Genomic DNA, 18,554 nt, shown 5'->3' with positions numbered 1-18,554 from the left:
TGATGTGCAACTTATTTTAACTTGATTTATTATATCTGCCATTGTAAAAAACGGTTTCCCTCCACAGTCCAGTAATCATGCATTATTTATTATAAAACTGCATTTCTGCATTCATAAGCTACTTGTCTGAAAAATCTGAGGTGGAATATTTACAAAATTTTAGACAATATTTAAAACTGAATAAATACTCCAAAATCTGTTATTCAACAAAGAAACCAGAGAAAAACTCCCACAAGACAACAGCACAGTTCTGCCAAACTACAGCCAATACATCATCATCATCATCATCGTCAATCATCATCATAACTGCTGCTGTTCTGACTGTCGAACAGACTTCCTGTCAGATGGGATCAAACACAAACCTTTTTGATATGCTTTACAAGATCCTATTCTAAGGCACCGAACACCAAGTGATCAGTATCCAGAGAATATTACCTTGATTACAGTGCCGTCCATGACACAGCAAAATCCATTTCCAATTTGGTTTTTAAGAGCTGTAATGTGTCGAACTGTTCAAACTTAAGAAAGTTTAATCAAGTTTAGCCACTCTTCAGTGGCAGCGTAGCGAATAAAACGTCATCCCGCTTGAGCCGAGTCAAATGACGCTCCTCTCTGCTTCTCTGCTTCTCGCCCCTCAGGCCACTGAAGCCAACACTGGACCCAAACAATAGATGCCTTCCTTCACCATCCCTCCCCTCTGCCTCCTCCCTCACTAACATGTGTCAGATTTCATTTTTCAAACATGTTCTCATCTATAACAGCTAAAGATGTATAGTATGAAGTTGCCTCTCTTTTGCCTCTTTCATCTTAAAAGAATATTCTGGTTTTAATTTAAGTTAAACTCAATGGACAGCATTGGTGGTGTAACTGTGACTGATTACCACAGAAAATTTCTCTTACAAAATGAGAGAAAGCTTCAACTGTGCCACGCTGCGTATATATATATATATATATACACACACACAGTCGTATTGTAGGTTCTTCAAAGTAGCCACCTTTAGCTTTGATTACTGCTTTGCACACTCTTGGCTTTCTCTTGATGAGCTTCAAGAGGTAGTCACCTGAAATGGTCTTCAACAGTCTTGAAGGAGTTCCCCGAGAGATGCTTAGCACTTGTTGGCCCTTTTGCCTTCTGTCTGCGGTCCAGCTCACCCCTAAACCATCTCGATTGGGTTCAGGTCCGATGACTGTGGAGGCCAGGTCATCTGGAGCAGCACCCCATCACTCTCCTTCTTGGTCAAATAGCCCTTGATGTTAGCCCTTCAGTGTGACTCTACAATCTTCATAGTCATGAAAATAAAGAAAACTCTTTGAATGAGAAGGTGTGTCCAAACTTTTGGTCTGTACTGTGTATATATATATGGGTTGCTGTGAGAATACTACTAAAATACTATATAGTAAGACTAATATGCATGTTAACATGATTTTAGTGTGTATAATTCACTCATTTAACTCCGGTGTTATACTGGGAAGTTATATCCAACTTCCCAATGCCATAAGAAAAAATGCCATTAAAATGCCATTAAAAAACTCTAAATAGCATTATTTAAACAGCTAGAACAGCATAGATACATTTTTTAAATTATAAGCTTCAATTTCTTCTCCAAAAATTGGCACCATTCCCATCAATTAAATGACTCACTGTAACCTTGCTGTTGTTTTTTTTTTACATTGTCACAAATGCCTTCAGGTTAGATATTTTAACTTTTTATATTGAACTTTTACGTGGGTGAAAATGATAATAGACTTACAGTTACAATAGAATGTACTGTATAAAGGTCCAAGATCACACAATTTTCAAACTATCAAAGCGGTATTTTTTTTTGTCTAGTGAAAGTCTTCTGGAAAGTTGTTTTGTCAGCTGAACAGTCGGTATGTTGTTAAACAACAATACAATCCACTTAACACGCTGTACTTCCAGGTTTCCATGAACCTAACATTCACCACTTCGTTTTCATTGCTGTCAAAAAATTAAACATGGTGTCACCCTTGCTGCAGCACTCATATTTTCTTAAGAAAATTTTAAAATTGAGTTTGATTTACTATAAAAACCACTAAGACTGCTATTGCAACCAAATGAATGGAGGTTAGGTTTTAATAAGCTTGTCAATCAATGGAGAAAGTATCCGTCAGCCAGAATGTTTTAACAAGGCCTCTGTCAGCATGTTTGTCAGTCTCTTCATTCTTGTCAATCTTTACATCTTTGATGTGGTCCAGTCAAGTCAAAACATGTCAAGTTAAAGATCCTTTATAAAACAGATAGTTTTGAGTCTTAAGCCCAAAGTATCCTTTGATTTTCACAAGTACGTTAGCGTACATGTACAGAACATGTGGCATTCATTTCCTTATCAGTATGGCACTCCTGTACTGTACACACAAAGCCTGATTTGTCTAACTCGGAGTCCTTTGCAAGCGCCGCTCGTGGGATTCACAATTTTGTTTTGAGAGTTTGTTAACATGGGGAGGTGTACAACATGTAAATGGTAAACAACAAACACAACTAAGGAAACAGCACACAGCAGAGAGTGCACTTACCCGGCCGAGATCAGACACTGCTTGTGTTTTTTGTAACTTGCAACTTGTAAAATTAGGAAAAGAAAAGTGAGAGCCAAAAAAAAAGCGATCTCTTTCTCTCTCTCTCTGTCGTTAGAAGCAGAGCGCGCAGACTCAGAGTTAATGCAAGTGCAAGCATGGTGATAATGTTTTCTATGACACTCAAATTGCGTCAAAGCATATTTTAGGTTGATACAGCTAGCACGCATGTGCAGTCTCGAGCACGTCTCATGTTTCTATGGCAACCAGTGAGGGACACTTCGACCGCAAAATCGCGCTTTTCAATAATTTTTTATAATAATATAAATGAACCGTTTAATCTTAAAGATTTAGAGCCCGAACGATATTATCGGCCGATATGAGCTTATTGCATTTAAATCGGCATCTGCGTTTATAACGGCCGATAAAACATGAGAAACAGTCTCATGCTTCCCTCATGTGAAATGATTTAGTTCATACACTAAGTTATATAAAAACGGTGTGGTAGTTCTAGCTAAAGGTCCTATCGTTATCATTTCTAAATATTCTGTAACATCACTTACAGCCGCTAATGCATTGCTATATTAGATTAGCCACAAAGCTAATACCATGTTTATCAGTGGAAGAGCACGAAAGTAAATAAGAGGTCAAACGATTGTATAACGTTTGCATTTAACTTATTCTAAATATATCTGCATTGTTTCCCACATAATGACCGCGTAACTGTGGCAGGGGTGCGCGTGTAGTCAATGACTAGAAGTTATGTACAGCGTGCCTCGAAAAAACAACAACTGTTATGTTATTCTAACGCTAATATGGCTTCCTTTTTAGCAGGCCCCTTAAATGCTTGCTATTAACTTGTTTGAAGGTGGTTCTTCTCAAAATTGACAGTGGTGTGTTCATGACACTAACGTTAACCATTCAACTTCGAATTGATTCCGTGATCTTCCGGTAACAGTAGGCTAACTTTACGTTCACCAGCATATGACGATGTTTTGATTCAGACTGCACAAAGAGAAGAGTAGATATACGGGTCCGTTGTGAATGTGTCTGTGAGAGCAAATATAGTGTAGTTACAGTAACTACAGTAGGTGCGTCAGAAATGATTAAACCAGAGGGGACATGTAAATAAATGTGAGCTGAACAAGCGCTTTTTTTTTCTTTTCTTTTTTACAGATTGTTTCAAAGCAGCTTTACAGACATAACAGGAAAATGTTGTAATAATATTGTTAAATATAAGTAGGTAATAGGTAATACCTATTGTAGAGCTGTAATCGGGCCTTAAAAGTTAGGCCCGACAGGACCCGAGCCCGACAGGTTTCGGCCCGAGCCCGACAAGTACATTTTGATTGACAGCTTTTTTAAAGCCCGAACCCGTTTACAGCCCGACATTATTCAAAATGTGCGCACGCACACAGCTCTTTTGCCTTTTGCCAACAATGAGCAATTTATTCATGTTTTAACATAATTTACTCATAACTAACGTAGACTAGACCACTTGGAAGTTGGAATAAAGAAATAAAATAAGTCTTCTGTGACATCGTAACATCTCAGCATTCTAGACATAGGCTCATTTAACCTATAAATAGACCAATGCACCAATAAAAACGAGTCATTTAAAAAAAATTAAATTAAGATAAATTTTAAATTAAGATGGGTATTTGGCAATAACGAAATTAAGATAAAGGCTCCGCCGGATTTGCTTTATTTAATAAAAGAATAATGCCAACATTAGCGTAAATACTCTTTCAACATTATGCATTTAAGACTCAATGAATATTTAGTTATCATTTGAAAAACCTTTACTCACAGAGATAAGGCTAGGTCTACATGGTTTTGTGGAGGAAAATGATTGAATCCACTGTAGATGTCTTCTGCGCGTTCCTGATGGTGCGTCATTATTAACTCATTATTCTCATTATAATCATGGTCAAAAATTTTCACACCTCAGACTTTGCTTTAGTTGCTGGTGCAACCAAAACGTAATCACCAGAGGCAAGCCTCCATTACACCTGCTCAGCATTCATTTTCGCATCTTTCTCGCGCTAATCAAAACACATCACATGAGCGCTCGTTTACCTCGCAAACCGGAGCGCAAGCCCGAGCCCGCGTAAGATGATAGAAATTAAGCCCTTAAGCCCGGGTCCCGTCGGGTTCGGGCAAAGATCTTCAGCTCTAACCTATTGCTAGACAAAAAAATATAAATAATATATATATATATATATATATAAATAATATATATATATATATATATATATATATATATATATATATATATATATATATATATATATATATATAATTTTTGCCTATGTAGGAGATCCCTGTTTATTATTATTATAATTCTAATGATGACATGAGTAATGATACATGGTGATATTATTAATACACATGCTTATTCTTTCTGTCTCTCTTCAGATGGCTGAAAAAGGTGAATGCTGTAGCAGCAAAGTGTGGGACTACTTCTGCAAATACTTTAACTTTAGTATTATAATTTATTTACAGTACACACACAAACTGTTAAAACCAGCTTAAACTGGAAGAAAGTAAAAGTGTTAAATGTTTAAAACCAGACTGTTTTTGATAATTAAAAAATATATACTTTTGATGTGCAATTGTTTTTTTAACATAATCCCTTCTGGAAAATGTTTTTTACAGCCCACATACATAGAACAGGCAGATATTTTACTATTGAATGTTGTGTAAGTGCAGTTTATAGGAAATGGGTCTAATATCCAGTTTATTTTCACAATCAAAATATCGGCTTATAAATCGGCTCTTTTAGAGTTAACTCGAGTCAAAATGTACATGTGCACAGTTGCATTTGTCATCTGTCACCGTGACATCAAGTGGACTTTTGAAGCTGAAATAATGAGTGGATTCAGCTTGGACTTGGAATAACGAGAGGAATAACATGGATAACTTTCTTGTCGGAGGATTGTAATGCATCAAAGGCAGTCAGGTACAAGGAAGAGAGACTACGTCTCCCTAAATTAGGTAAGACAAAAAGATGTATTTTTGCAACAGGTTTATTGACTGTAATAGCAATTTAAGGTGGAATGTGTGACAATCGGGTCCAGTCGGGTCTGTGTCTTCTCGGCGGGTTCAGGTCCAGCTTTCAAATAATCACTTTAATTGAGCTTGCGCTCAGAATTACGTATAAGGTTAGCTTTGCGCATGTGCTGCTCAGAAGTGATGCACGTGGAAACGTAGCGAAAAAGAACAAAACATCGGTCACTAATTAGATAAACAAAACAAAGATTTGTTGGAGGATTTTGATATAAACCAAGAGGTGACTGGTTTACCTTTGCTAAAGTAAGGAAACTTTGCTTCTTTTGATCCTGTAAACAAAAGTTGGTTTCCACGAGACTCACTGGCGCATGCGCAATGCTGACCTCATACATAATTTTCACGGAACTGCTTCCGTTTTACAACATTTTTCGCAAGCTATATTAAAATAATTATTACATTTTAAATATGGATATTTTTTATGAAGTGCATTGATTCACTACAGGCCTTTGTTCACCTCACGGAGCCATTTGAGACACTTTTTTTTTTTTTTTTTTATGGAACGGTGCTTTTTATTAGGGGTGCTCCGATCACGATCGGCCGATCGTTATGCGCATCTCGTCAGTAAAGCCGGTTTTCTAATCAGCTGTTAATTCCATCAGGTGCGTGATTTCACATAGATCAGCTGTTACTACACAGAGCCGTTGTTAACTGAGAAGATGCGCCAAAAAACGCTGAAAATGAAGTGGATTTGCGCATCTTCTCTATTAACAACGGCTCTGCGTAGTAACAGCTGACATCTTTGCAATTTCAAATCTTGAAGCAACGCAATACCCGCTGACTGCAATGATAGAGCTTGAAAGATAAAAGATCATTTTTAATATAACTCTTATCTGAAAGAAGAAAGTCATATACACCTAGGATGCCTCGGGGTGAGTAAAATGTAGCCTTTTATTTTCATTTTTTGGGTGAACTAACCCTTTGAATAAACAGTTTTGTATTTCTCTGTTGTTTTTAATCCAACTATAATGTCATTCACAATGCTTCATGGGATTGTGGTTCTTTCCATCACTAAGGTCATTTTGTCAGGTTTTCATCTACTTATTTTGCTTCAAATCAAAGTATGTAATGTTTTGATAGTCCTTGTAGCTAGTTCATGGCTTAAAACACTTTATTATAATTAAAAGAAATTCTAAACCCTATGGGAAAAAATGAATGGGAAATTGGGCACTAAAGCACTCTATACTGATATGCAAATTCCCTGTGTTACTTCAGTCATGCTTTTGAAGTACATAATGACAATAATAAATATAATGCAGTATAAACAGCATTCTTTGCTAAAGAGTTGCATGAGTTATGGAGGGATATGGTTTTAGAAACAGATGGAGATTTTCACGATGGCAGCAGTTAGCGGTTGAGTAATGGCTGCTTGACTCTCCATGTGTTATTCAGCTACTATCATCCTGCCAGACTCTTATAATTACCAGGAGGTCACTGGTAACTCAATCAAAATCTCACAAGAGCTGGACAACCTCCATCACAACTGTCTTGGACAACATCTAACTCGTCATGCGTGTCTGCTGGAGTACATGATGAATGCTCACCCTCTCGCTCTCTCTCTCTCTCTGTCTGCTTCTGCTCAGCTGGCACGCTTTCTGGGACTAGTCTATTAATAGACATAACATAATACTGGCACACACGATCACCATCTAGCTAAATCACACCTAATTAAGTCACAACAATAAGGTGTTTAGGTGTGTTTTTAAATTAAATTTGGTGCTGAATGTAATGCAATGACTTTGCATTAATTTAAGTTCATGCTAATAAATTTATGGTTAGAAATCCCTTTTCCTTTGTTTCTTCCTCAAAGTGTTAATTCAACAAGAGTGTGTTGTTCATGCTAAAAAGGCCGGGTTGCCCACCAGAGTCACAATTACTATTAGCTACTGTTTTACTTTTAATAAATTCAACCTTGGTGAGAATAAGAGATTTCTTTCAAAAACAAATCGTACTGACCAGAAAAAAAAGCTCAAAAAAAGTAGTTCCTGGAAATGCCATTGACTTAGAAAACTGCCAAACTACTGTCCCACTGATAAAATGCTACTAGTACAGTAAGCATTGCTGCGTTTAGAAGTTACTCCCCAACACTGACCTTAACCTAAACATGTGATGTAATGAAGGGAAATGAGAGCGAGTGAATGAGGGCAAGTCAATGACTAAATCAAGTAGAAAGAGTAGGGAGACAGAAGAGGACAACTCTTGAGAGAGGAGGGAAAGTGTGGGAGTCGGGTGGCTCTATTCCTGCAGTCCTGGCAGCAGAAGGACCTGAAAGGACTGATCTTATTAGCCTGACGAGACAGATTAGGACACGAAACAGAGGGCAGATGGGTGGATGTGTGGGAAAGAGTCTGTGAAGAAAAGAACGAGGCAGAACGGGTCGAATATGTGACCCTGGACCACAAAACCAGTCTTAAGTGTCAATTTTTTCAAAATTGAGGTATATACATCACATGAAAGCTGAATAAATAAGCTTTCCATTGATGTATGGTTTATTAGTTTATTAAAATCTGGAATCTGAGGGTGAAATCACCGTTGAAGTTGTCCAATTTAAGCTCTTAGCAATGCATGATACTAAACAAAATATTAAGTTTTGACATATTTACTCTCTCTACTATAGGAGAGGAAGAATTGTATAGACTTGTTAAATCATCTAAACCAACAACATGTATGTTAGACCCTATACCATCTAAGCTCCTAAAAGAGGTGCTTCCAGAAGTCATAGGTCCTCTTCTGACTATTATTAATTCCTCATTGTCATTAGGATATGTCCCCAAAACCTTCAAACTGGCTGTTATTAAGCCTCTCATAAAAAAGCCACAACTTGACCCCAAAGAACTTGTTAATTATAGACCAATCTCGAAATCTCCCTTTTCTGTCCAAGATACTAGAAAAGGAGGTATCCTCACAATTATATTCCTTCTTAGAGAAAAATGGTATATGTGAGGATTTCCAGTCAGGATTTAGACCGTATCATAGTACTGAGACTGCTCTCCTTAGAGTTACAAATGATCTGCTCTTATCATCTGATCGTGGGTGTATCTCTCTATTAGTTTTATTGGATCTTAGTGCTGCGTTTGACACAATTGACCACAACATTCTTTTGCATAGACTTGAACACTTTGTTGGCATCAGTGGAAGTGCATTAGCATGGTTTAAATCGTACTTATATGACCGGCATCAGTTCGTAGCAGTGAATGACGATGTATCATATCGATCACAATTGCAGTATGGAGTACCTCAAGGCTCAGTACTAGGGCCTCTACTCTTCATGCTTTATATGTTACCCTTGGGAGATATCATCAGGAAACATGGTGTTAGCTTTCACTGTTATGCTGATGATACTCAGCTCTATATTTCCTCGCAGCCTGGTGAAACACACCAATTTGAAAAACTAATGGAATGCATAGTCGATATAAAAAATTGGATGAAGAGTAATTTCTTACTGCTAAATTCTGAAAAACCAGAGGTGTTAATCATAGGGCCTAAAAACTCTGCTTGTAATAACATAGAACACTGTCTAAGACTTGATGGTTGCTCTGTCAATTCTTCGTCATCAGTTAGGAACCTAGATGTGCTATTTGATTGCAATCTTTCCTTAGAAAGCCACGTTTCTAGCATTTGTGAAACTGCATTTTTCCATCTCAAAAATATCTAAATTACGGCCTATGCTCTCAATGTCAAATGCAGAAATGTTAATCCATGCATTTATGACCTCAAGGCTAGATTATTGTAATGCTTTATTGGGTGGTTGTTCTGCACGGTTAGTAAACAAACTACAGCTAGTCCAAAATGCAGCAGCAAGAGTTCTTACTAGAACCAGGAAGTATGACCATATTAGCCCAGTCCTGTCAACACTGCACTGGCTCCCTATCAAACATTGTGTAGATTTTAAAATATTGCTTATTACTTATAAAGCCCTGAACGGTTTAGCACCTCAGTATTTGAATGAACTCCTTTTACATTATACTCCTCTACGTCCGCTACGTTCTCAAAACTCAATTTGGCAATTTGATAATACCTAGAATATCAAAACCAACTGCGGGCGGCAGATCCTTTTCCTATTTGGCGCCTAAACTCTGGAATAACCTACCTAACATTGTTCGGGAGGCAGACACACTTTTGCAGTTTAAATCTAGATTAAAGACCCATCTCTTTAACCTGGCTTACACATAACATACTAATACGCTTTTAATATCCAAATCCATTTTTTAGGCTGCATCAATTAGGTAAACCGGAACCGGAAACACTTCACATAACACCCTATGTACTTGCTACATCATTAGAAGAATGGCATCTACGCTAATGTTTGTCTGTTTCTCTCTTGTTCCGAGGTCACCGTGGCCACCAGATCCAGTCTGTATCCAGATCAGAGGGTCACTGCAGTCATCGGATCCAGTACGTATCCAGACCAGATGGTGGATCAGCACCTAGAAAGGACCTCTACTGCCCTGAGAGACAGCGGAGACCAGGACAACTAGAGCCCCAGATACAGATCCCCTGTAAAGACCTTGTCTCAGAGGAGCACCAGGACAAGACCACAGAAAACAGATGATTCTTCTGCACAATCTCACTTTGCTGCAGCCTGGAATTGAACTACTGGTTTCGTCTGGTCAGAGGAGAACTGGCCCCCCAACTGAGCCTGGTTTCTCCCAAGGTTTTTTCTCCATGCTGTCACTGATGGAGTTTCGGTTCCTTGCCGCTGTCACCTCTGTCTTGCTTAGTTGGGGTCACTTCATCTACAGCGATATCATTGACTTGATTGCAAATGATTGCACAGACACTATTTAAACTGAACAGAGATGACATCACTGAATTCAATGATGAACTGCCTTTAACTATCATTTTGCATTATTGAGACACTGTTTTCCAAATGAATGTTGTTCAGTGCTTTGACGCAATGTATTTTGTTTAAAGCGCATTATAAATAAAGGTGATTGATTGATATTTACAGTAAGGGAAATTTGCAAAATGTCTTCACGGAACATGATCTTTACTTAATATCCTAATGATTTTTGGCGTACAAGGAAAAATTATAATTGCGACCCATGCAGGGTTTGTTTTTTTGACTATTGCAACTTAAGACTGTTTTTGTGCTCCAGGGTCACAAATTAACAAAATGAAAGTTGCAGTGATGGACAGTAGCAAATAATGCTGATTTTTGCATGATGCTCCTGAGCTTGTTGAGCACAATCTGAATACTTCACAAAGATTAAAGCAGCACATAATCAGATTGGAGCCATGTCATTGCACTTCTAGATGTGATTGCTTCTGTTTACTAGATTAGTTTGTGGTCAAATGAAGAGTGATTGACTGGAAGAATGGGCAAAAGATTAGATTTCACCTCATGTTGATGTATGACTCTGGACAGAACCGCAGGCGTGAGATTGAAGAGCGCAGGTACAGGATTTATGGCTACTTTCTGTTCTGCTCATTTAGACCGAGACCAACAGTGCCGTCTCACTAATTTAATCTGATCTGATGCACACACATTTATTCACCTAGCAGTATAAACTCCAGATACATCCCCTAAAGAGAGGCATGTGTGTGTATTTATATAGTAGGCCATTTTTTATGTACTATATGGCATCCTCAAACTTGAAAATGTAGGGAACTTTGTATGAGTTCAGTGAAAAGAAATTAGCCGATTATTGAAGGCATTCCATCTCGAAAAAATATATCTGAATTTTAATCCCCAGATTTTTTTACTGACTTTATTGTGGTTCCACATTTGATGCACTACCAAATTTCATGTGAAATTATGTATTAAGCAGACCTGCAAAAGAAATTATTTAGTTTTTTCTGAATCTGAATGATACAAACCCAAAAGACTATCATTTTGCACTTGATGCACATGCTATCATGTTTGCTGCCAGGGGCTCAATGAGGAAATACCATAGACTTCATGCTATTTTATGTAAATATAATAATGCCAGACTAATCCTACTCCAATGTAATCTTTGTTATTTATTTCTAAATGTTATTTTAGTAATAAGTTTATGCATTATTGTTCTTCATTAATATTTTAATCATCTTTCATTTTTATATATTTTTATTTTTATTATAATTTTACGTTAAGTGATTATACGTTTGTCATTTTCTTTGAGTTTTTAATATTTAGCTTCAATTCATTTTTATTTCAGTTTTAGTAATTTTCAACTTGCCAAGACAATACATAGAATTTCCTAAGTTTAATTCATTTTTGTTATCTAATGACTATATTTTATTTCAGATATATTTCAATTGCTTAAAATTATTTTCGTTAGCCTTAGTTTGTCAACTTCGTGAACCATTTTTACATTTTGTTTATTTATATTGGTTTATGTTAAACCATTTAAAAAAAGTTCTTTCAAAAATGTTCCTTCAATGTACAGCTATGTAAACACACACACACACACACACACACACACAGGAATGCCTCATGTCCTTTAGCATTTGTTCCAGGTCATTGTCTGGCTTCTTAACACAACGGCTGAAACATAATGGTTGCAAAACGGACTCAAAATTGTTTACAATTCAAAAGTAGAATTCTTGGAATAGTTATTAAAAACAACAACAACAACAACAACAACAAAAACAACACATTGTGTATAATACCATACATTCACAAGTCTGTCTGTAAAATTTTGCAGCTGCCAGCAAAGAAAGTGAACAGCGTCTTGTAAACAGCCAAGAGAGCATATTTACCAGCTGACTCCAAACGATCTGGATTGTTTAAATGTGAATAATGTTGGAGTCATAAACTCATTCCCAGAAATAACAATCAAGAATCCTGCAATATTATAGTGCAATCAGCATTAGAGAGCAGAAAACACAAACACACACTGCAGCTACACTAAAGTTCTTCATCCTTCATCTGATGGCTCGTCTAATGGTGTAAAAGTGAAGTGTGGTCAGTGTAAACACACTGCGACTCTCATTACCTGCTCTGGAAATATGATTAGACGTCTCACGTTACACACATGTCTCGCGTCCCAGGTCTCACTCACCGCACACACACACACGTATCTGGTCCTGACAGACTGCACTTTATCAGGGCCATTTTCCCTCCTTTCCTTTTCCGCAAAGTAATTTCAAAACAAAAGTATAACTAAAACAATAATCCAAAGTGTTATGTCTAAGGATGTTATGTTTCCGTCTGTACGCTCTCAGGCTTGAGACAAATGTCCTTCAGAAGTAAGTCAAGGGTCGGATCCTGTGGTGCTCATATCGAACGTGTTGCTTTGAATCTGGCTCGCATCATTTTCATTTCAATGACAAAAAATACAGTAAAAAGGAGGACATGGGAGTTCTTTCTGGGTCTTTCCTCAAGTTTTAGCACGGCGGTCTTACCTCCATCCATGCATGCGGAAGCCAGGACACTGTTCTGCACAGCGCAAACATGGCTGTCCCTGGTCCGGATCCTCCGCCTCTGTCTGCGACACACAATTACACACACGGTCAAAACTATTTAATAATGTGCATCTTATTTTACTGCAGGTTATATTAATCTGCATTTCGAAATAAATTGGAAATAAAATTTGATCTGAACTAATGGGGCAATGACATGACACCATTTAACAACAACAAAAGAAATGCATTTTGGAGGCACGTTTTTGATACTGTTATCATGTTTGTGTCATAATAACACAAATTGGTGAGAATAAAAAGACCTCCTGCGCATGCATATTACATGCTCAGTTTGTAGGTATGTGTGCAATACTGTAGTAGGGATTCTGAAGTATTGATATAATAACAATTTCCATACTACAGTGATTTTTTTTTTTTTTACCAGTGATTTTATTTAACAAAAAAGTTAATGTGTGAAGTATGCATTAAATAGGTCAAAACAGAGCTGCGTTTCCTGAGAGTTTCATAAGAAACCATAGCATTTGTAGATTTCCATGGTTTCCACTACAGTAAATATATTTCATAACATAAATATAACCTAATAAGTTGCAATTAAAGCGTATTGAATGCTAAAATGTGTTTCAAATATAATGTTAAGTGGGTATCATTAGCTATTTTACTCTTAGTATCAATTTAAAAGTTCAGTTTAAAAGTATCATATATCGATATCGACGATAGTGATACTGGCCTTTAAAAATATCGGTATGGTGTCGGAAAACAAAATAAGTGGTGTCCCCAATCCCTAGTGGTGTTTCTTTACAAAGTGACATCGCCAACTGCTGGCATGGCTTGTATAATACAGCGTTTTAGTTTTTGCAGTTTTATCTGAGAGAATGGGGATCATTTTCACAATGTTCGTTGACTGTGCGCAAAACTTTTAAAAACACAAATGAAAAACCTTTTTTAGTACATTGTTAGCTACATTGTAAACTTACCATAATAAACAAACAGTGTGATTCAACAACAACTAACAATGATACTGTAAACGTCACATATGTGTAAATGTGTACAGCAGTTAACGTCAATAAACTAAGGTTAGCAGGTGTGTAGTATAAATGCATTCCTGGACTCGCTACATCCACCCAGCTGACACGGTCCACTGATTTGTGTTTTCTGACCTGTAACGTATTAACAATCTAGAAAATAATTCATTCAGGTGTTGTCAAAGGGATAGTAGTATATAATATCCTTAACAGGATTGTTCTGTTTCTCTATGGCTGCAACACTGACTGCTCCAACAAAACACAGCAGCAAAACGTTGAAGAGCAACTCTGGGTTAAGTACAAATCTAGATGTTTCTACAGTACAACTTTATGTCAGGCTTAGTTTAGCCTCGAGGTCTTCTACTTTTTTGTGGGAACAAATAAAGCAATAAAACTGAAAACTTGTTCTTCAAAACCTGCGAGTGACGTGGTTAGGGTGTTTGTAATCTTTGGTGTACCTATATATGGCAACAGCAACACCACAGCCAAAAAACTAAAGCTCCTGGCCTGCTCTCTCACACACACACTGAGCAGGAACCAGCGAGAAAGTGAAAACCAGTTTGAAAACAAGACAAGATACAATTTGCCAAGGACTCAAAAATGTTAATTTTCTTTCAGGAGAAAGACAACCTGTAAAACACGGGTTTGCACAAAAAAAGACAGACACAGCCTTGTACAGACACAGCCGTAGATAGTCTTGTGAAAAACAAAACTGCCATATTCAGAGCATCAAACTGGTAATGGTTATAAAAAAGAAAACCTGCCATACAGGTCTAGAGCTGGCAATATTCATTAATTTGATTAAAGGTACTATCATGCATCGAAAAACTAAAGGCCGCGTCATATAGCAGTATATATGACAACAGTGAATGTTTACAAGTGGGTTTGAAAAAGACATGAACATGTTTTATTTATTTGCTTTTGTATTTGAGTTTTATTTATAACATTTATTTTATTGAAAACATCAATAACATTTACTGTATACTTAATACAGTAAATACTTTATCTTAAGCAAGAAATCAGTTGTACGAGAACTTGCAAAGTATCCAAAGTAATGCAAATAACAAAAATATCAAATGTACTCTAACATGTAAAGTAACAACATAAACAAGGAAAGTAATACAAATATAAAAGTAATAATGTTAATTTGCAAAGTCATTTGTTTTAATTTGTCTAACCAGGGCTACAAAAAGTCCTCAAAACAAAGTTTTTAGGTTTTTCGAGTACATTATGTGACACAGGTAAAGTAAGCAACAAAAGTAATGCAAGTACACAAAGTAATAGAAGAAATGCAAATAAAGAAAATGAAACTAGTAATGTAAGCAAAGTAATGTAAGTAACAAAAGTGCCACAAGTAAATCATGTAAAGTAATGAAAGTAAAGCAAGTAACAACAGTGTCAAAAAATAACACTAGTAAATGTACACATGTAAAGTAAAAGAGGTAACTAAAGTAGATGCACCGATGTGACATTTCTCAGCTGATACTGATAGACGATTATTCACAATGATGTCTGTCGATGCCAATACGATAGTTTGGTTTTCTTAAGGAAAAAAGCCCTCTCCAAACTAATACTGTAGACTACACAGAACCCTCTCGTTTGGTAAATTAGAGATTAAAACCAACTACAACACTATTATATTCCAAGATATTTAGTTATTAATTATTATTAAGTTAAGTTATTTTCAAATATAATAATCACACTCAAATATAAATTAAATGTATGCATTTAGCAGACGCTTTTATCCAAAGTGACTTACATTGCATTCAGGCTAACAATATTTTTCCTAACATGTGTTCCCTGGGATTCGAACCCCCAACCTTGCGCTTGAATGGGAAGATGTCTGTGAATAAATAAAACTCAGAACCTAAAGAACTTTGTTCTCTCCACTTAAGCGATGATGACTTTGAGGCTTTTAGTAGACCACAGCTACAGAAAGAGCTTACAGGTGACAATGGCTATGGAGTCGGTTCAATGCCACATATACTTGCAAAAGAAGTGAAGTACCACAAAAGAAAAGTTTTTTAAACTAAAATGAAGTATTGCAAGAAAACAACAAATTGCTAAATATAAATGAAACAAAAGCAATGATTTGGCAACATATTTTTATTTGCAACGTTGCTTTTATTTTGCATTTCAGTCAAGTGTGAGCTTACGATACCGTCACATTAAAGTGTCAAAACGGCATTTAATGTTTCAATTTTGTGATAATTTCACGATACTGATTATTGGCCGACATCTCTAAACTAAAGTTTTATAAGGAAAGTAAAACAAGTAACAATAGTGTTAAAAATAACACAAGTAATGCAAGTTTATAAAGGAAACTAGGATAAGAAATGTAACGCAAGAAACAAACATGCTAAAGGTGACAAGTAATGCAAGTATCTGAAGTAAAGAAAGTAACAAAAGTATAAGAAATAACAGTGCTGAAATTAATGCAATTATGTAAATTAAGTCAAGCAAGCTACAAAATAAAATAATAACAAAGGTAGCTAAGTATAAAAATAAACTTAAGTAAATGTTAAGTAAATAAAAATGCAAGTAAAGGAAGTACAAAGAGTAAAGCAAGTAAGAAAAGCAACAGATAAACTACTTTCATGAAGACAAAACAATGACTTGCTAACCAGTGAGAGTGAGGATATTGTGCAGATTAATGTGTGGATGTGTCTGCACTGTAAAGATAGCGTGAAAGACTGAATTGATGACATGCACAGTGTGTGTGGAGAAACATACTACGTTCATGTAGAAAACTGGTGTCTGAGTCACCTTTGTGTCCCGTCTCTGACGGTGAGACAGGATGCCCTCGGGGTGTCTTCCTGTCCACACCCTCGGGGGACATTTCCTCTCGATTGTGACCATGACAACAGTTACGAGAGCTCAAAAGCTCAAAAACACTTTTTAAAAGTTTTATGAGGCCCATCATCGTGGTTTCCTCATGCTGAAATCCCAGTAGAGTCGGAGAGAGTGAAGACATTCTGAATAATAGCTAGTAAGGGACATACAAGGAGGTGTTCGAATGTCAAAGATCATGTGTCTGTTTTTATTTGTCAAGACACTTGCCTGTGACTCCGGGTCAAAACTGAAAGGACAATATCAAATTATCTTAATGCACACGACTACAAGATTAAGTCCATCTGGTAAACATTTAAATACATAGAGCCGAGAGTTTCTGGTTGCATTGGAATCCATTCAAAATAATCGAATACAATTCACATCTTCAGTGAATATAAGCGTGTCCTGATGTTTTTAGGTTGTGTTTACTTTTTGTGCATTTCCTTAATAGAAAGCACTTCCTTCAGGAAGGAAAATACATTCAGGACCAAACTTAATATGAAGCATTCAGTTGAGATGATAACTGATGCAGATGCACCGACTATTTCAGGACTAACTGTGAAATGAAAACATTTGGTAATATTCTTAAAACTGTAGAATATTACTTTTTTTTTTTTTTTTTTTTACATATTCTTTCTGGTTTATACTTTAACCAAAAATAATTATTTTGCATTAGCCTATGTATATTATTTTAAACGTAAACTATGCGTAAACACGTGCATTATTTTTATTTTGTTTTGTAAAATGTATCCAGTGTAATATATTTCACATCATAATACTCATTTATTTGTTTTATATGAAAAGTTATACTTAAACGATGGCGTCACCTGTACAGGTAAAGGTGACGTAGCCACAAATAAACCACGCCTCCTCAACACAATATTTATCAAGACCACGAAAAATGCCCCATTAATGGTTAGGGGGGAAAATTATAATTGATAACTCTGTGCTGCATCCAGAAAGCATTACTGATACGAGTCAAATTAAATTCAGGAGTGTAAGTTTTATTTATGTCAATTCCGTGCATTTAACTAGAGATGAAAACAGTCTCCTCAGGTAGAATAAGTGCGAGACACAAAAGTAACTCTCGATCATCAACACAGCGTGCTAGGATTAAAATGACCTTTAAAACTTCAAGCCACGATCTGTTCATTCAAAGAACCGAGGACAGACTTTAGTAAAGGAAATGCAAATGCATTTATATGGAGATAAAAGCGGGATGCAACGACATTAGTGCAACTTACCGAGCGACCGGAGCTTCGCTTCTTCGCCCCGCGCGTGAACATGTCGGCGCTGCGGTGTCTCGTGCGCGGATTCACGCGAAGCCTCTCATGTTTCCGCCGAAGTTTCCTTCAGTCCGCCGTAACTTGTGTTCGCTGTTCCCCGGGGTGTGCTCTCTGGCCTGTAGAGCTCCGTGCTGAGGAGAAGAAGAGCTCCTAACCAGACGGGCTACACCTACAGGACAAGAGTTTAACTGAGGAACAGAGCACCCCCCGCTCACCACCACTGACCTGAGCTCTCAACACAAACACAGGACACATACTCTCGGTTTATTAACACATTTCCTCTGAAAATATATACATATTTGTTTTTGTGAAAAGTGGGGACGTCCCATAGGTGTAATTGCTTGTATACTGTACTAACTGTATATTCTATGGCCCTACACCTAACCCTAACTCTCACAGGAAACTTTGTGCATTTTTACTTTCTCAAAAAACTAATTCTGTATGATATATAAGCGTTTTTAAAAAT

The 18,554-nt window shown here is 36.7% G+C and overlaps 1 protein-coding gene across 3 annotated transcripts in view; it reads right to left on the bottom strand.

The window, feature by feature from the left end:
- The window catches only part of prickle3 (prickle homolog 3), a 33,451-nt gene extending 15,139 nt beyond the window's left edge, over positions 1–18,312 (bottom strand). For 2 of the 3 annotated variants that reach the window (XM_052603614.1, XM_052603615.1), the window contains exons 1-2: positions 18,047–18,312; positions 12,931–13,013 (exon numbers count right to left, since the gene is read on the bottom strand). In XM_052603614.1, coding sequence (XP_052459574.1) covers positions 12,931–13,013; positions 18,047–18,088 — 125 coding nt within the window. In that variant the 5' untranslated portion in view covers positions 18,089–18,312. The remainder of the gene's footprint in view (positions 1–12,930; positions 13,014–18,046) is intronic. The other variant, XM_052603617.1, reaches the window with a different exon arrangement.
- Between the last annotated feature and the right edge of the window lie 242 nt (positions 18,313–18,554).

The sequence above is a fragment of the Carassius gibelio genome, chromosome A8 (genome assembly GCF_023724105.1).
Source record: "Carassius gibelio isolate Cgi1373 ecotype wild population from Czech Republic chromosome A8, carGib1.2-hapl.c, whole genome shotgun sequence".
NCBI classification, from domain to species: domain Eukaryota; kingdom Metazoa; phylum Chordata; class Actinopteri; order Cypriniformes; family Cyprinidae; genus Carassius; species Carassius gibelio.
Note: the sequence above shows the minus strand (reverse complement) of the source record. Positions and strands in the feature narration are given on the sequence as shown.